This window comes from Peromyscus leucopus, chromosome 1, assembly GCF_004664715.2.
Source record: "Peromyscus leucopus breed LL Stock chromosome 1, UCI_PerLeu_2.1, whole genome shotgun sequence".
NCBI lineage: Eukaryota > Metazoa > Chordata > Mammalia > Rodentia > Cricetidae > Peromyscus > Peromyscus leucopus.
Window position 1 is genome coordinate 84,734,810 of NC_051063.1, and position 20,769 is coordinate 84,755,578.

The 20,769-nt window shown below is 44.6% G+C and overlaps 1 protein-coding gene across 1 annotated transcript in view; it reads left to right on the forward strand.

The window, feature by feature from the left end:
• The window catches only part of Dnah3 (dynein axonemal heavy chain 3), a 164,820-nt gene that overhangs the window by 135,090 nt on the left and 8,961 nt on the right, over window positions 1–20,769 (forward strand). Inside the window, exons 53-58 of the mRNA XM_028867827.2 lie at window positions 4,057–4,282; window positions 8,565–8,809; window positions 11,401–11,517; window positions 16,194–16,348; window positions 18,558–18,725; window positions 20,480–20,622. Of these exons, the coding sequence (XP_028723660.1) occupies window positions 4,057–4,282; window positions 8,565–8,809; window positions 11,401–11,517; window positions 16,194–16,348; window positions 18,558–18,725; window positions 20,480–20,622 (1,054 nt within the window). The remainder of the gene's footprint in view (window positions 1–4,056; window positions 4,283–8,564; window positions 8,810–11,400; window positions 11,518–16,193; window positions 16,349–18,557; window positions 18,726–20,479; window positions 20,623–20,769) is intronic.

Below are 20,769 nucleotides of genomic sequence, written 5' to 3' on the forward strand. Positions count from 1 at the left end.
TCTGCTGACCTCCAAAGAGAACAGTGGACTAGGAAGAATTGTGGGGGTTTTGGTGCCATTGTGAATATATAGAATGTAACTAGGTATTTCAGATGTGGTGTTCAACTCTCCTTCTGTCATAGTTCTTTATCTAAGTTGTTCTGTTGTGTCTGATGCTCAAATTGGCCCTGTGGCTTATGGGAGTTCCTATTTTTCACATACTTTTCATAGATCTTGATCCTCCTTGCCTTCTAGAACTTCCATACATTCTAGACACATCTGGAACATTTTCTGTCCCAGACCCAGGAACATTTTTTCAGATGGAGTCTCTGTGGCCAGGCTGACCTCAAGCTCACTATGCACCCTAGGCTGCATGGTCACTCTGTCTCAGCTGACTCAGTGCTGGGCTTACATGCATACACCACCACACCTGGCTTGGGGGGTAATTCTTGAAGGAACTCCAGATCTTTCCTCAGGCAACAGTATGCAGAGACCAACAGTCAGAGTGCCAGAGGTGCTCATGACTCCCGAGAGACCCACCACCTATACACCTTATTGTCCACGCCTTCTTTCATTGGCTGTACCTAATGTGAGAAACAATGCTTCATAGTGCAAAGTCGGGATAGCAAAATAAAATATTTACCTTTGTTTCTGGAGAAGCCAAGCATCAGCCTGAACAAAATGGAAAAAAAAAGTGGGCTTTTCTATTCCTAATCACATTTCCCTGACCTCTTAATTCCTCATTAGCTGAGTACTTCAAGAAGGTGTGGTTTTCCCACTTACCTAGTATTGTTCCCACCTCAAATTCCTATCCTTCTGGGGCTCAAATTTTGCCCTTCTCTTTCCTGACATGTCGGCTCAGTCATGCTGCAGACTCTCTGTAACTTTTCAACCCTAACAAAAACATAAATACACCCAGGCACCAGCTGCTGCTAGACAGGGACAACTGGCCTAGAACCTTCTGCTTATCAGTGGTTCAGAGTTGGGCTCTTAATACTGAAAATGGACCATAATGATTTATTTCGTATACTAGTCCACTCTGTCAATCAAAGCTTTGAGACTTTTCCTCAAAATGACTATGCTTTTCTATTTCTAAAAGCTCTATTCGATTTTTGTTTGGTCGGTTGGTTTGGGGTTTGTTTGTTTACTTGTTTGACTGGCCTGGAATTCAATATGTAGACCAGGCTGCCTCTAACACACAGAGATCTGCCTAACTCTGCCTTCCCAAAACTGGAATTTAAAGGTGTGCACCCCCATGACCAGCCTTATAGTTCCACTTGTTTTGTTTCAAATTTGTACATTACTTATAATAGAATTCTGGGTTTCACTATGGCCAATACGCCACCTTTATTTATTTTCAGATGTATTTCTTCCATGGTAATTTCCTGAGACTACTCATTTCCTAAGGCGTGTAACAAAAGTACAATGAACTGATGGATTAACAACAAAACTTATTTTCTTACAGTTATAGAGGCTCCAAGTCTGAGACCAAGGTGTTTGGAATGATTTCTTTCAAGGCTTCTCTCTTTAGATCATTGTTTTACTTTTAAAGTGTTTTTTGTTTGTTTGGTTGGTTGGGTTTGGTTTTTTGAGACAGTTTCTCTGAGTAACAGCACTGGCTATCCTGGAACTCTTTGTAGACCAGGCTGGCCTTGAACTCACAGAGATCCACCTGTCTCTGCCTCCCGAGTGCTGGGATTAAAGGCGTGCACTACCATGTTCAGCGCCTGTTTTTATTTTTAAGTAATGTGATGTATTTAAGATGATATTTGTTTGCCTTTTAAAAATATTATTTTATGTGTATGGATGTTTTGCCTGCATGCATGGCTGTGTACCACGTGTGCAGTGCCTGTGCCCGAGGAGGCTAGAAGAGGACATGGGATCCCCTGGGACTAGAGTTACAGATGGTTATGAGCTGCCGTGTGGATGTTGGGAATTGAACCTGGGTCCTCTAGAAGAGCAACAAGTACTCTTAACTGCTGAACCATCTCTCTAGGCCTCTGCTTGTTTATTTTTAAGAAAGGGTCTTTCTAGCCCAGGCTGCCTTAGAACTCACTATGTAGCTCAGACTAGCCCTAAGTTTGGGATACTTCTGCCTCAGCCTTCAGACTCCTGGGGTTGCAGACATGCACAACCATTCTTAGTTCTCTTTGCCTTACTGATGGCCATCTTCTGCTTTCACAGTCTTCCCTCTGTGCAGCCAGCCACGCCCCTACCCTCTGCTCTCATATACTTCTTCTCCGAAGGACGTCAGTCAGTTATATTAGATTAGGGTTTACCTTAAAGATATTATTTTAAACTAGTTGCCTCTATAAAGACCTACCTCCAGTCACAGTCACGCTGTGAGAAACTGAGATTAGCACTTCAATGTATGAGTTGAAGGAGCATCATTTGGCTCACTCAGAGATCATACCTAATCCTTGGAGTATTAATTCTGATTGTTCTATGTGCTGACTATCCCTTATCATGATAAAAAGATAGACTTCCTGGTGTGGCTTATACTTTTAGAGTGACTTCTCCATAACCAAATTTATAACTTTGTGGAAACCTCATTGAGTTTTAAGAGTGTCCCAAAAAGAGATGGCCCCAACCTTCACCACAGGCTTGGGAGCGTGGGCCTAGGAGAGCTGACCCTGCCCCTCACCTAAGGGGGCGGATCCAGTGGCCCAGACCAACCAGCCCAGCTGCCACCAAGACCCACATCCTGGGCCTTGGGTTGGCCTACCCTAATATCTGCCCCATCTGTGACCTGCTGAAGTGCATGAAGGAACTGGTCTTACAGAACAATAACCGCAGGACCTCCATGACTCAGGGCAACAGCAGGATGTCCGAGAGGAGTTTCAGTGAGGGTCCAGTGATGATGATGGTGTGCCATAGGCCAGAGGCCTTGAACCAGACCAATGACTCATTGCAATGAAAATTTTGCGGGTGGGGCTGATTGGACAAAAGGGTATACTGCATGACAAACTGCAGCTCCCAACGGCACTGGGATGAATGAAGAGGTGTTGGAAAGATGGCGGAGTAAGGTGGATTTTTTCTTCATTTTTGTTTCATTTTTTAAATTAATTTTATGGGGGCATACTGCAGGAGAGAGGGGCAAAAATGGAGGGACTGGGAGGAGAGTGGGATTGGGGTGCATGATGTGGAACTTCCAATAATCAATAAAGAATTATGTTTTTAAAAAAGTGTCCCCCAAACAGAACAAGTTTGCACATGCAGACACTGATGCTCCAGGGATTTAATTTTATGTGAAATTTCTCAGCTAGGGACTCCCCAACTAGAGACTACTGTGGATTCATGCCCCTCATCTCCATGCAGAACGAGCTTGGTGTTTTGATTTCCCACTGCAGATCTATTCACTTTTCCACTCCAGCTCCAGTTCAATAGCTCCCATGAGTTAGGAGCCAGATTTTTGGCCTTTTTAGTCTGAAATCACAGCCCATTAAGGATTTTAGCTTTATACAGAAGTTTTAGTTGCAGCTTCCTGTCCCTTAAGAGTGCAAAGCTAAAGCCAGGCATCAAGGGGCATATTTGTAAACTCAGCACTTGGGAGGCTGAGGGAGAAGGATCACAGACTTGAGTTAGCCTGGACTACATAGCAGGAAACACTGAATAATAATGATTAATAATAATAATAATAATAATAATAATAATAATAATAATAATAATGTGTTTAGAGAAAATGCCAAACAGGAGTCATTGCTGCTTCATTTGCAGACCTCCCAGATCTCTAAACCTTCCCTAAAAGAGATACTGATTTAGGATGGAACATCACTGGAATAAGTTCAAAGAGAAACAACACATGGCTCTTTTGGGTACAAGAACACAATGTATGACTCTTAGAGTTTGGGTCCATGTTTTAAGAATTGAAATGTCTGTGTACTCAACCAATAAAGTCTCAGTTGTGAAGGAGTAAAAAAGAGGGAGAGAGAGAGAGATACTAATTTAGAAATTAATAGAGGCTAATGAATTTATTTCTAAGGCTAAAATGTCAATGTGTCTCTCCTTTCACATCATAACTATTAATCTAGTCTTAGCTGGCTCTTCTTTCAAAAACTTCTTTCTTCCTGGTCTCAGGTCTGCTGAAGTTTGCAGATGATATTGGTATGGGAGGTACCAGAACACAGACCATCTCCCTTGGCCAAGGCCAAGGTCCTATTGCTGCCAAAATGATCCACAAAGCCATCCAAGAAGGGACCTGGGTGGTCCTACAGAACTGCCACCTGGCTACCAGTTGGATGCCTGCACTGGAGAAGATCTGTGAGGAGGTTATTACCCCTGAGAACACCAACACGGACTTCAGGTGAGATGCTGCCCCAGCTGGGCAAGGCCCTGGGACCCAGCTCAAGCTCTAGACAGCATTCTGATAGGTGGCAGTAAAAAGAGGAAAGGGATATTCCTGCCCTTGAGAAAACTCCCAAGCTAGTAGAGAAAGCTCCTGGGAGAATCGTGTTGCGGGCAAGTATTCTTTGCTTTTCTGTTGCTATGATAAACACCATGACCAAAAGTAACTTGGACAAGAAAGCTTTATTTCAGCTTAAACTTTCAGGTAACAGTCCACCATGGAGAGAAGCCAGGGCAGGAATTCTAGGCAGGAACCTGGAGGCAGGAACTGAAGTAGAGGCTGTGGGGAACATTGCTTATTGGCTTGCTCTCTCTGGCTCATGTTCAGCCAGCTTTTCTATATACCCTAGGTCCCTATGGGAGTAGCCCACAGTGGAAGTGGGGTGCTCCCACATCAATGATCAATCAAGACAATCTCTTACAGACATAGCCACAGGCCAGTTTGATTGAGGCAGTTCTTCAGTTGAGGTTCACTCTTGCCCAAGCTCTAGACTGATTCACACTGCCAGTAAAAACTAAGTAGCCCGCCAGGTCATAACTGAACAAGAACCACAGGGCACAGAAAATGGACAGGAGTTTTGGGGCAGGTCTGAAGAACTGATGACAGTCTGGTGTTTTGTAACATGAATAGGAGTTTTCCAAGAGGACATTCCAGTCAGAAAGGACAGCATTTCTGAAAGTGAAGAATAGTGAGAAGTTAGCCTGTGAGTCTGGGAGATATGGGGCAGGAAGTTGTTAGAAAACATGATACAGATGTGTTGGTGAAGGTAGACTGACTGTCAAAAAGGCTTTGTTTTTTTTTTTTTTATTTTAGTAGGATTTAGTAACATTTAGGATTTAGTAACATTTGTTGTTACATGTCACTGGCATTTGTTTTGGTACAGAAGCCTGAATAGGTCAAAACAGAATATGACTTCAGATGTTAAAAATGCTTTTGTTCAGGGATGTTCATCATCACAAGATGTTCAGGTCAGACTGGGCTGTGCCAGGCCAGGGCCTGGTCCAGGGACATAGGAGCCACCTTTCTTCCTTCTACTTCATTCTGAATTCCCTCTTAGGGCTTTACTGCCATCAAGGGCCCTGGATCCTGGGGACAGGAAAGTTCAGACTGAGACAGGAGACAAAGTGGGATCCAAGCTGCTTGAGAGGCTGTAGCATATCCCCGTCTAGAGCCAAGCTGCTGCTCACTGGTGGGCTACAGCCTGGACAAAGCCAGGTGTTCCAGAGACAGCAAGCCAGATATGCCCAGAAGGAAGGTGACCACATGGTCTTGTCAAGTCCCCAACAAAGTCCTACATGTGGCCCAAACTCACCTGCAGCTGCTTCTCCCAGGAGAGCACACAGAATGCCTGGGCCATGGAGGCTGCAAGGCAAAGACCACTGGGCAGGCTGAGGTGTTGCAGCTTAAGAATCACATGGTATGAAGACTGGAGAGGTGGGTCAGCAGTTAAGATCACTGACTGCATTCCCAGAGGATCTAGGTTCAACTCCCAGCACCTACATGGCAGCTCATACCTGTCTTTAACTCCATTTCCAGGGGATCTGGCATCCTCACACAGACATGCAGGAAAATGCATATTAATAATAATAATAATAATAATAAATAATGCATATAAAATAAAAATAAAAGTTTTTTTTAAAAGAGCATGGTGTGCCTGGCATGGTGGCACATGTCTTTAATCCCAGCACTGGAGGAAAAGAGGTAGGCAGATCTGTGTGAGTTTGAGGCCAGCCTGTTCTCCATAGTGAATTCCAGGACAGCCAGAGCTACATAGTGAGACAAATGTCTCAAAACACACAAACAAAAAACAATCACGTGATGTGGTATTCACCAAGGCATGTCCCCGTGTTGGGTAGGATGGCTCAATACCATTTTACCCTGAAGGTTCCGGCCCTCTATAGGGCTCAGCTAGGGTCCCTGTGTTTGAAATCACAGGCCAGCAAGAGCTAAAGGAGGGTCTTTAACAGATGTCCTTAGCAGGAGTGCTGCCAGTTTGGGAGAAAGGAAGCCATAGTTACCAGAGGATTCCCGATTTAATTTTGGTGAAAATGAGAAATTCTGGGCAAGCTCCAGCCAGCTGTCCTCCCTCCAACAATAGCTTGAGGGATGGGGCAGTGAAAAGGTCACACCCCATAACCCTCCTTCCCTGGGATCCTGCAGATGGTGAACATGTTTTCACTCCAACCTTAGAATGCTTACCTTGGAACTCTTCAGGCCAGACAAAACCCGTGTGCTGTAGAGGTCAATCAGCCCTTAGAGCTGACACCTGGCAGATAGTCCCTGGAAGATTCAACAACTGCACAGGGTCTAGAATGGGGGACCGACATGATCCTTGGAGGTTAAAAGAAGAGGCCAGAGTTGAGAGGACAGTACAGGCTTGTTTTCTAAGGGGGAAACTTGCGGACCAGACACCAAGATGTAAGAGCCTTGCAGTGAACATTGTTCAATAGAGGAGATGGTTTTATATATATATATGGGCAGAAATTCCTATGATGCTCCCTATGAGGAGCTTTACCACCAGCTGCTGTAGTTGAGGAAGAATGGTTCTGGACAGCAAGAAAGGGTGGCCTGGTGTCTGGCCGGTGACCACCTGGAGGTCCCGAATGCTGTGTGTGGCCTCAGATTCACTGGCACAGATTCTCTCACACAGTCCTTCATGACCAGCATCAGACAGATGAAACCAGGTGTCTTGACAAGCTCATATACCAGTGTTTCTCAACCTTCCTAATGCAGTTCCTCATGTTGTGGTGACCCCCAACCATAAAAATATATCATTGCTACTTCATAACTATAATTTTGTTACTGTTATGAACTATAATGTAAATATGTGGTGTGCAGGGTATCTGATATGTGACCCTCTGAGGGGTCGAGACTCACAGGTTGAGAACCATTGTCCTATGCAGGGGACCCAATCAGGCTTACCCATGGGACACCCAAGAAGACCTGTCCTCAGTGATGGGTTCAGCACAGAGACACAATGCTGTGGGTAGTGACTCAGATGGGCTTGTCTATAGATTCAAGCTTGGCAGAACTGACCCAGGTCTCGAGGCAGAAGTTTTACACTCAGCCTGAACAGTGTTCAGTCATGTTTACAATGTCATTGGCCTTCTCTGCCTCACACACCAGCAGACTCTCTGTGCGTGCCCCTGCTGTCCAGCCCACCTAGATAGCAGAGTGCTTCCTGTGGGAGTGTGAGGCCCAACCCAGGACCGTAGGAACTGGAGAGAAGACACAGAACCTGGTGTCCTTCTGTAGCCAACCCAGGCTCAGGGTCACCTCTTAGAATGCCCATCACCTCTTCCTGGCACAAACGCCTTAGTTCTGCACTGAGGTCCTGAGGACCCGTAGCCTCAGACATAGGTGCAGTGTCCTGTCCTGAGACCGACTCCCCTAGCAATCACATTGGCCTATAAGCCTCCACTCACAAGCAACAGCCCAGAGCATGTCACCTCACAGCATTAGACAAGTCACTGCTCTGCCTGAGTCCTGGGGCCCATGCTCAATCACCAGATAAGACCGAGCAAGACTGCTCTTAAAATAATTACGTGTTGTCTAGCGCCATTGCTTACTCCTCTAATCTGTACTTCTGGACTTTATGGAGTTTTCGTCAAACGGAAGTAGCAGTTGCATTCATAGACTGAAGAGTAGAAGCAGACAAGCTTTCAATTCACTTTCAAATTATTCCAGGCCAGGGAATAAGATTGGCTTGTGAGCTAAGTCCAGCCTGTTGCATTTCTGATATGGCTTGCCATTTAATATTTAAATATCTGAAAAAAAAAACTAAAAAATTACAGCCGGGCAGTGGTGGCGCACGCCTTTAATCCCAGCACTCGGAAGGCAGAGGCAGGCGGATCTTTGTGAGTTCGAGCCAGCCTGCTACAAGTAGTTCCAGAAAGCGCAAAGCTACACAGAGAAACCTGTCTCGAAAAACCAAAAAAAAAAAAAAAAAAAAAAAAAAAAAAAATTAATATTTTATGACACATAGAAATTTATATGAAAATCAAATTTTGTTGCCCATACATAAAGATTTATTGAAAAACGCTCATAAATATTCATTTATTATCTATGTCTAGTTTATTTGGGCAGGCATTATGTAAGCCTACCAAGTCTAAAATATTATGATAATTTGTGATAATTGTCATTTATGATAATGGTTAATAGTGGAAGCTACTATTTTTGTTACTATTTATCAATATAACTTATTGCATCACTCTGAAAGCTGGGTCTTTTGTATTTCCAGACTCTGGCTAACTAGCTATCCATCAGAGAAGTTTCCTGTCAGCATTCTCCAGAATGGGATCAAAATGACCAACGAGCCCCCGAAAGGGCTCAGGGCCAACCTTCTTCGTTCCTACCTCAATGACCCAATCTCAGACCCTGTGTTCTTCCAAAGCTGTACAAAGCCAGTTATGTGGCAAAAACTGTTGTTTGGACTTTGCTTCTTCCACGCCATTGTCCAAGAGAGGAGGAACTATGGAGCCCTAGGTAAGACAGCATCTCCAGGTGACCTGGGGAGGGACCACAGGTGGAATCTACAGCTTTGCACTGAGATGGCATGGCCAGAAAGATAATCCACATGCTCTAGCAATGACTTAGCAAATATTTATGCTAAGTATGAATTGTTATTTGCCTGCGATTCAGTGTTCACTTACTATCCTTTTTTCCCTCTCTAAATCTGGCAGCCTTATAACCAAGTCAGTGTGGGGCGTGGGGATGGGGAAAGAGTGGTACTTGGAGATGGGAACACAAGGACCTGAGTGCCATCCCAGCACCTACACAAACAGCTGACATGATGGCATGCATCTGTGATCTGTAATCTCAGTGCTGGGGAGGTGAAGTGCATGACCTGAGCTTGCCGGACAGCCAGCCTAGGGAGCTCCAGGTTCCAGTGAGAGACTTTATCTCAAAAAAATAAGGTGGATGGCATCTGAGGAATAACATCCCATGTTGACCTCTTGCCTCTACATGTGTGCACACAAGTGAGGTTCCAGAATTAGAAGATCTCCACCTAGTGAGGTAGATAATGAGTGGAACATATTCATTTTAGGCATGATCTTCATTCTTCAGAGCTGTCACCGAGGAACCTCCAGCATGTGGTCTAACTGTCTTTACATGTGCATAATTATGAAAGACAGAAATACACCCGGGCACTTGCCTGTACTTAAAAACTCATAATGCACTTATTTATCAATGGAAAGTAACTAGTGAATAACTAACGTTGTTAGGAAACTATCGGACTGCTCTCATTGTATCTTCCATGGTGGATGACCCGTCTCCCCTGTGGGCTGCTTTTGATCTGGGTAGCAAGTTTGGAAGGACCGCTGTGGGGACTCCTAGCAGAAACTGTCCTTGCGGTTGTTCTTTGTGGTTCTTCCTTTCCTTTTTTTTTTTTAAGAAAGTAATTTCTGAAGTTAGTATACACGGTAACTAATGGGTTTCATTATGGCATCTCCACATACACATCTCATGCTTTGTTCTTGTTTGTTCCCTTCCCCAACGGCCCCACCGACTCCTCTACATCCTCTTAGTGATTCCCTTCCTCCAACCCCAGGTAGCCCTACAGGCCCTGTGACTGTCCCTGGATGGTAGAAAGGAGGGAACAGCCCTGGGCCTGCCTTTCATGCATCATCTCCTCCACCCCATCCTCCCCCTCCCACCCCAGCCTCCCTCTTTCATACCTCCCCCTCTGACCTCATCAAACCCCTCCCACTTCTACCCCTATCCTCCCCCCCATACCATCCTCCTCCTCCCACTCCATCTTTCCCCTTCTACTCCATCCTCCTCCTCACACCAGAACTCCAGAAATCTATGCAACCATTTGTCTCAAAACCAATGATCCCATTGTTCATTTTTCAGCATATGAGTTTAAGTTACATTTTTAATTGGAATTTGATTGTTTAGGAGGGAATTAAATTTCTTTGCAAGAGGCTGGAGAGAGATGGTTCAATGTTTGATAGCATTTGTTCCATCTCCTCGAACCCTCATGATGGATCACAAATCTGTAACTTCAATTCCAGGGGTTCCAATGCCTCTAGAATTCTGATCTCTGCAGGCACCAGGCATACACATGGTACACAGACATATATGCAGGCAAAACACTCGTGCACATGACATAAAATTTTTTTTAGAATTGAGAAGAATTCCTCTGTGAAATCATTGACCCCAGTGCAGTGGTGGTTTCTGTAAGACTGGCCATGCAGTTCTTCCCTGATTGCAGGAAGAAGCCCCCAGACCAGCTCCACTGCCGCCCAGCCGTAGCTCCTGCTCTCAGTTATGCTGCACATGCTGTTTCTGGAGCCCCAGGCTGTGGTGGTATTGTGTTCCCCAAAATACTGTGCACCCTAATAAGCTTATCTGGGGTCAGAGAACAGAACAGCCACTAGATACAGAGGCCAGAAAATAGTGGCACACACACCTTTAATCCTAGCATTCCAGAGGCAGAGATCCATCCGCCTGGATCTCTGTGAGTTCAAGGCCACACTGGAAACAGCTAGGCATGGTGACTCAGGCCTTTAATCCCAGGAACTGATGGCAGAAAGCAGAAAGGCATTTAAGGCGTGAGGATGAGGAACTAGATGCTGGTTAAGCTTTTAGGCTTTTGAGCAGCACAGTTCAACTGAGAGGCATCCAGTCTAAGGAAACAGGATCAGCTGAGGAATTGGCAAGGTGAAGTAGTTGTGGCTTGTTCTGTCTCTTTGATCTTTCAACGTTCACCCCAATACCCAGCCCGGATTTGATTTTATTAATAAAAACTTTTAAGATTCATGCTACAGCATGCTTTACCACAGTCTTCCAGATAGGCTGAGTAAATCCTGTCTCACAGATCCCAGGATGTTAACATCTTCCTTCACAAATGGGGAAATCCATAAGGAAACCAATTTTAGAATGGATGTTTTCTCAGGCAGAATGGCTGCCATATTGGCAATAAATCAAGGCAAATGGTTGGCTGGGTGCTGGATGCTCACAGGGCTGGAAGATGCCCTTGATCCACAATGATGCTTACCTTCCATGCTCAGTCTCTGAGTGGGGATTAAGAGCTCTTGGCTCCTGAGTCTGTAATTCTCTGCCTCTTGCAGGTTGGAACATCCCCTATGAATTCAATGAATCTGACTTGAGGATTAGCATGCGGCAGATCCAGATGTTTCTCAATGATTACAAGGAGGTGCCCTTTGAAGCTCTGACCTACCTGACAGGTATTTATGGACAGAGCTTTGCTGCCCTAATCATCTGGTACCATTTTCCATGCTCTTGCTCTTCAGTCCTTCCTTCCTTAGTCACCCCCTCCCTCATTCATTCAAAAAATACTCATCTTTTGCTAGTGCTTGTTGTCATGTTGGATACGGTAAAAAATAAAACCAGAATTAAGATACAGGCTTCCATGGTCAGGTGGCTCAGTCTAAGAAAATGTAAATAAATAAATGACAATACAGCATTAAGTACACTGATAGAAACATTTATGGACTGAAGAGATAGAATGGTTGGTCCATCAAGCGCTTACTACACAGGAAGACCTGAGTTCACACATAAAAAGACCCAGAACACACATAAAAAGTTTGGTGCTTTGGCATGTGTTTGTAATCAATCCCAAGGCCAGAGAGGCAAAGACAGACAGACAGACAGCTAGAGTTTGCTAGCCAGCAGCCTAGTGTAAATGACAAATACCAGACCAATGAGAGATGTCGCCTCAAAACAAGGTGGACAGTGCCTGAGGTTGACCTCTGACCTTCACATACATATGCACATACATGCACATGTAAAAGAAAGAGGGGCCGAATAGGTGCTGCTCTTTCTCAGTACTGTAGAGGGCACAAGTGCTCACAGCTAAGCATGTGAGAAACCAGGAATGTTAATCACACAGGGTTGTCTTTTCAATGGAAGAAATGTATACCTGTTTTCTACCAGAAGGCTGGGAGGGGATGTTGTTAATGACCCGATGACTTTTGCTATCTGTAGGGCTAGGCCTTACCCAGATCCACCAGAATGTTTATCCCAGACTCTCCCTCCCTAGACCTTTATCTTTATCTTTGTTTCTCAGGCAACAGGGGAGATGTCACATGTATTTTATAGCCTGGTGACCTCTATGCTATCTCTGTCAGGGACCAGACCAGATCTTAGGCCTTTAAGCTATAGGACCCATCTTCATGGTAGAGGTCACATGTACTTTGCAAGAGTTTTCACACCTGAAGCGTTATTGTGCAGATGGGATATGGATAATTGTTACCAGGAAACTTTCGTCCAAAATTGTAACGGAATTAAATATGTCTAAAATAATCTGGCTTGGTGTCAGACTCCAGAAATTTGAATGAGCACCGGCTCACTTCCTCCTTACCTCACATGGATCATTTGATACTTGCAGAGACCCTTGCCTCCACAGGACCTGGGTTTGATTCCCAGCACCCACATGGTGGCTGACACCTGTCTGTAATTCCAGTTCCAGGGACCGATTGGCCTCTTCTGGCCTCCTCAAGCACTGCACACAAATGGTGCATAGACATACATGCAGGCAGAACATCCATGAACACAAAGTAAGAATTCTTTAAAAATTTTGGGAAAGAGAAACATCTTTAAAACCGAAAGCCAATGCTATGATTACATCTTGGAGCAGAGGCAGACAATCCTGGAAAACTTCTAAAAGTTTTAAGAAGAGTTTGGGTGTGAGAGTTCAGTAGGAGATTTACAGATGGGAAGAGGAGGAGGAGAAGGCCAAGAGAAGAGGAGTATTTCCAACATAGGATCTTGAAGTGGGAGTGGTATAAGTTGCTTGGATCAAAGCAATTCCTCAGGGATTTTTACCCTGCTCACCCAATACATACTAGTTCACAATATGAAAGAATTCAGAGGTATAAATTTGCTTGCTGCCCTCAAAGAATACACGATATAATCCTAGGGGAATGAGAGAAAATAAAATGAGCTGTATTAATTGATGTAACATGGCCAAAGGTCTACACATAGAAAGACTGTGGCATCTTCAAGATCACACGTGTCCAGATCCTCTCACCAAGTACTAACACAGCCTTTTTGCTCATGCTCCAGACACACCAACGGAAATTTCCAGGTTAGTAACCACATTGTGCAATGAAGGAGACCAAGGCTTGGAGTAGTAATACTGAACTCTGGGCATTTCTGCCATACCTCCTTGGATATTTAGCAATATTTGAAGGTGTTTTGGTTTTTCACAATGAATAGGGAAATGCTACTCACATCTAATGACTAGAGGCAAAGGATGTTGCTAAACATTCTATAATGTCTATAGGATAGCCCCCAACACAACACAGAACTGTCCAGTCCAACATGTTAGTGCAAAGCTTGAGAACCCTTTATTAGAGTGGTTCAGTAATACAGTGCTACCTTGACTTTAACTCAGTGCCCTAAGACAAAACAGTGGGTCTTGGTTTCGTAAAAGAACTTCTTCAACTGGGAGTTGGTGGCACAGGCCTTTAATCCCAGCACTCGGGAGGTAGAGGCCAGTGGATCTCTGTGAATTCGAGTCCAGCCTGGTCTACAAAGTGAGTTTCAGGACAACTAGAGCTGTTACACAGAGAAACTCTATCTCCAAAAAAAAAGAAGAAGAAGAAGAAGAAGAAAGAAAAGAAAGAATAAAAAAAAAGAACTTCAGAGAAGTGGGCTTTGCAGGGAAGGCTATCCCAGGGTTCCTCACCCATAGAATGAGTGCAGAATTGTCTTGGAAGATGGTCTTGGTAGAACACTGTCTGGGGTCATAAATTAACCTGCCTTCACTGTGCCTGCCGGCTTAGGGGACAGCCCTTTCCAACTGTGCTCTTGAGCGTAAGCAGCCTAGGCTAGGGAAACCATCCCCAAATCTCAAGGGTGAATGACATCAAAGGTCTACTTCTCGTTCACTCCTATGCACATCAACAGAGGTCTCTGCTGTTAAATTTATGTATTGGGTACACAATTAGTAAAGGCTTTACCAGTGTTGTTTGCTGTCATCTTGATACATATGCTTGTGTGGTCACACTAGCAAACAAGACTCTTCCCAACTCCATGGAGCCCAGAAACAGGTAGCCTCCCTATGGACCTGGATAGAAAAAAGAATAACCACCAGGCACCAGATATGAGTGAGCATTGGAATCTGCCACCCATATTAGCTAAAGACACAGGTTTCATCTACAGAGAAGTTAAGTGAGATGGGTTGAAGTCGTCTACGGAATTTAGAGGAGGACTGAGGTATATCCTAGCCCTTCTAGGAGCCTGTGTACTTATTATTAAAAAAAAAAAAAAATGTCGGCTGGAGAGATGGCTCAGAGGTTAAGAGCACTGGCTGTTCTTCCAGAGGTCCTGAGTTCCATTTCCAGCAACCACATGGTGGCTCACAACCATCTGTAATGAGATCTGGTGCCCTCTTCTGGCCTGCAGGCATACAGGCAGAACACTGTATACATAATAAATAAATAAATCTTTAAAAAAAAAATGTAGTTATAAAGAACTGGACATGCCTTAATCAACGTAAAACCCAGAGCCTGTAAGTGTATCCCAAGCAGGAAAATTCGCTGGTGAAGACATTTGATGAGACTTGGTGCCATGATTACAGGTATATCGAGCACTGAGCATGGGAACAGGAGGATGCTATCCTTGTTTATTTGCTGGAGAGAAGGGGGTTGTTTGTAATGAGACTGGATCTTGCTATGCAACACAGGCTGACATTGAACTTGTGATTTTCCTGCCTTAGCCTCCAAAGTGAAAAAACGTGTCACCTTTCCTGGCTCAAAGACCACTATCTCATTCTTTTTAATAGTGTATGTAGTTTGAGGTTTGATATAAAGCCCTTATAGCTGGAACTGCCTGCAGTGTGTTCCAACTGAACTTTGCTGCAGGCCTGGGGACACTCATAGAGAGTATAAGAAATCCAGATGGCTGGTGAAGCTGCTCCTGTAGGGCTTACCTTACTCAGTATGAGTTTCTAGGCCTTTAACTACCTGTCTGGGATCCACCTCCTAGGCACTGAGGCTCTTCCAACTTAGGCCGCTTACCTTCCCCTTCAACTTGATTATAATTTCCCTTTCTTGAAATGGTTGAACTTGGAAATAAGCCCACCTTTCTGGGTAACCTTGTATGTGCCTGTTTATTTTTTTGAGATACAGTCTCTCTGTGTAGCTCTGGTTGTCCTGGAATTCATAATGTAGACCAGGCTGGCCTTGAACTCAGAGATCCACCTACTTCTGCCTCCTGAGTGCTGGGATTAAAGGCATACACCACCATCTTTGGTAAATTATCTAATTCTTTTTTATAGAGATCTGAGTATAGAAATCCAGGTCCCATAGAATGGTGCTGATGAGGAGGGGGTGGCTTAGAGTTGAGAAAGTCATACCTCCCAAGAGTATGTGTAGAAGATAATGTCTTTCTACAGTCTGCATTTCTAATGCCATCTCATCTTATCCACAGCTTTATAAATGTCGTCCTGCAGTTATTACTGCTTCTGACCTAAGAAAAAGCTACTAAGTACTAGGATGGAATTAGAACTCATGACTCTCTCATTCCAAAGTCTTTAGCTTAAATCACCTTTCATATATACACATTTAAATACTCAGGGGGAGGGGAACTGTCTGGAAAATTCCTTAACATGAATTGTTATTTTGGGTAGAATTTTTGATGATTCTATCAGTGTCTTCCAGATAAACTCTCTTTCTTAATTCTTGATATGGGGAACATGTATTATTTTTGAAAACCACCATGATACACAAACAGCCTTTCCAACCATGCTGAGTATGGTGTCAACAACCCTGTGTTCTTGGACCACCTAAGCTCCAACAGGGCTTCTTAGCTAGAAGAAACCAATGCTCGAAGCTAATGCACATGTTCATGACCACCTTCCCTGTGCTCAGCTCCTTCCGCTGTCTGTTGTCCCCAGGGGAATGTAATTATGGAGGCAGAGTGACAGATGACAAAGACAGGCGTCTCCTGCTGTCCCTCCTGTCCATATTCTACTGTAAGGAAATTGAAGCGGAGCCCTACTACGTTGCTCCTGGAGAGACTTATTACATCCCTCCCCATGGTGCCTACCAGGTAAAAGATACCCTATCTTTGCTCTCAGACTGAAGCTAGGGGCTACAGCATTTCCAAGGAAAGCCCAGCTATTCAGCCTTCGGCTACCTTATTTGGGTCCATAATCTGTTCCTGCTATTCCACGGAGCCTTTAAGAGAGATGACGTTGTTTGATGAATGCTGGGTATTTGGGGCAGATAGGGTCTTTAAGATTTGGATTCCATCTGGGGTAGTGGGTGGAGTGAGAAAGGGATAGTTAAGATGAAGGCTTGTAGGGACTGGGAGATGCTCAGTGGATGAAGTGTTTGACATGGAAGTGTAAGGAGCAGAGTTTGGATCATCCAGAATCTACATACCAAGTTGTACATATACCTATGATCCCAGCACACATATGGCAGGATGGAGGCAGAGATAGGAATATCCCTGGAAGCCTGTGGGCCAGCTAGCCTGATGTACACAGTGATGAAGAACAAGAGACTCTGACTCCAAGAGGGTGAAAGTTGAGGACCAACACCCAAGGCTACCATCTGACCTCCACATGCACTCCATGACACACACATGCCTGCACTCACACACACGTGCACATATGTTACACATACTCCATGACACACACATGCCTGCACTCACACACACATGCACATATGTTACACATACTCCATGACCCATGCCTGCATTCACACACTTGCACATATGTCACACACACACACACACACACACACACACACACACATACACATAAAGGCTTAGTAGTAAACAGGTTGATAAATGCAACTCAAATAATGGTTCAAAAGGTAACTACAGCAGTTGAGAAGGAGAGATATGGAGGACTTCTGTGACAACCCCTTCCCCCATCTCATCCCTGAGAAAGAGTCTAGACAGGAAGTCATCAAGGGGAACTCTTGAATCAAAATTATGCTGGGTGTAACTCTCCACAATTGTTGGGGGTGCGGGTGGGGAGGGACTCACTTTTCTTTGGTGGACTGGCCACTGGGAGCTTGACCATGCTCTAGTGACTATGTGGACAATGCAATTTGAACATTTTTTAAAATCTTTTTTTTTGGGGGGGAGAGGCTAAAAGGGTCAGGGACTAGACCTGGGATGAATGGGAGGTAAGGGTGGTTGGGGTGCATTATGTGAGGTTTTCAAATCAGTGAAAAATATTATACTAACAAGAAGAAGAAAATAAAATAAGGTAAAGCATAATGCCAAAGAAAAAAGGTGACAACAGAGAAGCTGGGCACGGTGGCATAAAGCCATAGTCCCAGCCCTCAGTGAGCTAAAGCAGGACTTTAGATATGAGGCCTACTTGAGCTACATATTAAGACCCTATCTTTAAAAAAAAAAATGGCTAGGTGCTGGAGAGATGGCTCTGAGGTTAAGAGCACTGGCTGTTCTTACAGAGATACTGAGTTCAATTCCCAGCAACCACATGGTGGCTCACAACCATCTGTAATGAGATCTGGTGCCCTTTTCTGACCTGTAGGGATACATGCAGACAGAACATTGTATACACAATAAATAAATAAATATTTTAAAAAATGGCTAACGAGAAAGGACAGAACAACTAGATAAGGAAATAAAAGGAAATATGAAAACAAGAACCACGCAAAACACCCTACTCTTCCCGCTATGAGCCTTCTTTATGAGCTTGTCTGTCTCCCCATTTACAGATAACAGAATTGGGATTTTAGGTGACTGGCTCCAGGTTACAGTTAGTTTGCAATTGAACTAGGACCCAGACTCAGATCTATGTAATTCTAAAGTCAGTTACTCAGGAACAGAGAGAGAAGGCCAAAGGTGAGAAGGAAAATGCTAAGCCTATCTGCTCTGATACTCTCCAGAAAGCAGTCCGAGGAATAGCCTGGGGTTTACTCACTGTCCTGGCTAGGAAGTGGAGGCAGAGCTACTCTACTAACACAATGAGATTTCTTTCTTTCTTTTCTTTCTTTTTCTTTTCTTTTTTCTTTTTTTTTTTTTTTTTTTTTTTTTTGGTTTTTCGAGACAGGGTTTCTCTGTGTAGCTTTGCACTTTTCCTAGATCTCGCTCTGTAGACTAGGCTGGCCTCAACTCACAGAGATCTACCTGCCTCTGCCTCCCGAGTGCTGGGATTAAAGGCGTGTGCCACCACCGCCCGGCTGAGATTTCTTTTTGAGATGGCTTTAGCCATGATGAATCGCCTGTAGGACCCCAGGGTCCCTACACTGATATCAATTGAAGATTTCCTTTCCAGACCTACATTGAGTATCTCAGGACCCTCCCCATCATAGCACACCCTGAAGTATTCGGCCTCCATGAGAATGCTGACATCACCAAGGACAACCAGGAAACGAACCAACTCTTCCAAGGGGTGCTGCTGACCCTCCCAAGACAGTCAGGAGGGAGTGGAAAGTCCCCTCAGGTAACCAGGCTTCCATTTAGCAGGCCTTTGAGACTGTGGGTGGTAACCAGGAAGGCAGGAACACGGAGGCCTGGCATATATCTCTGGGGTGAGGCTCTTTGGTCCTACTGCCAGGTCCTCAAACACAGAACACAAAAGAAGCAGGTTCCAAGCTGGGCAGTGGTGGTGGTGGTGGTGGTGGTGGTGGTGGTGGTGGTGTGGTAGTGGTAGTGGTAGTGGTGTGTAGTGGTGTGTGGTGGTGGTGCACGCCTTTAATCCCGGCACTCGGAGGCAGAGCCAGGCGGATCTCTGTGAGTTCAAGGCCAGCCTGGACTACAGAGTGAGTTCGGGGGGGGGAAATAAAAAAGCAGGTTCCAAAATGCCAGTTATTTCTGTAAATAAATAAATAAATAAATAAATAAATAAATAAATAAATAAATAAATAAATAATTCATGAACTTTTCTCTATCATATACTCCCTATATAAATCTACTTTTGCTTAGAAATATTTAACAATTGCAAATCAAAACCATAAGTGGAGACCTAATATAATTTCCAATCAGCTGTGACTGGGACAGAAGGAAAGAAGTCAAACTATGTTTTAAGTTCTTCCTGAGTGAGATTGCTAGCCAAAGTCCTAGCGCTGAGGCCTTGCTGGCTTCTTGTTAAAGGGAGGGAGGGACCTGCGAGGGTTCGAGAATTGTCAAATTAGCACCACTATGAGGCCTTCTGTTGGAAAGAGTCATTTTCCCACTGTGCAACTGATCATTGTTCATTCTGTGCTCTGGAGACAACCACGGTTCTTCTAGAAGTCCCAGTGCAGACTTTGTGAAGCACTGGCCAAGACTATACTATTCAGTGTATAAGTGACCAAAAAACCCAAAAGCCAAAAAAACCACCACCAACAACAAAAACCCAAAAAAACTCTTCTCAAGTGAGTCTTGAGAGAAGTGACCAGACAGCTTCATGTTCTTCATGAAGTCAATGAGTGAGCCAGACTCAGAAATGTGTCTTCTGTCTGACTCTGAATCAGTCTCTCTCTCTCTCTCTCTCTCTCTCTCTCTCTCTCTCTCTCTCTTCTCCTCCTCCTCCTCCTCCTCCCTCCTCCTTCTAAGCTGTCTCACCTCACATCCAACACTTGTCAGGTTTGAACCTTGATGACTGGGTTCATTTACTCTAAGTGGTAATTGGTATGGTCACCAGCCTGGTTGGTGTCCTAATAAAGGGGTAGGAGAGGAAGTAATTTTAAGTCAACCAGCCCCACTGGGTAGGGGAGCTATTTGGCTCTGCCATATTCACAGTCTGTCCTCTTTGGTCCACTGGGTTTGTCCCCTTCCCTACTTGGCTAATCCCAGTGCCACAGGCTTGTCTTGCTCAACAGTAAAGATTGACCTACTACCTTCCCAAGTGCTACTGGCATTGAGAAAGAGCTCCCAACTACGAGAGCTGTGGGGGATTCTCACTGGGGATGACCTTGACGATAGGGCCAGTGTTCTGTGCTGCCCTGGGGCTACCTGAGTGACGAAGGATGCTCTGTCTGGCCACAGCTGCAGGACAGGGCTGTCATTATTACTCATTTTCACATTCTGGACAAAGGAGTGATGTCCTCTGCAAGGATGGTGAGTTGATGGGTGCCCGCCTTCCCCTCAAAGGCAGAACTGGCTTCTCTGGAAGAGTTCCCAGGAAGGGTCAATGCTTACATCAAGTGTCCCCAAATAAAGCCCCCTGTCTGCTGGCATTACTTCTCATTCCCTCTCTCTTGTCTGTACTTAAAGGAAGTGGTTGAAGAGCTGGCCCAGGATATACTGTCCAAGCTTCCCAGTGACTTTAACCTGGAGGAGGTAATGAAGTTGTACCCTGTGGTCTATGTGGAGTCTATGAATACCGTCCTAAGGCAGGAACTCATCAGATTCAACAGGTGGGCCTAATGATCTTGCTTGGCTCTTGAAAGTTGGAGCCTATGGGGTAGTAACTAAAAAGGACACTTGATAAGATATTGCTGTGCAGAGAAAGCTGTTTGTCCTACCCGAGGGGAGAGCTATAAAATAGAGTGACCCCAGCATGT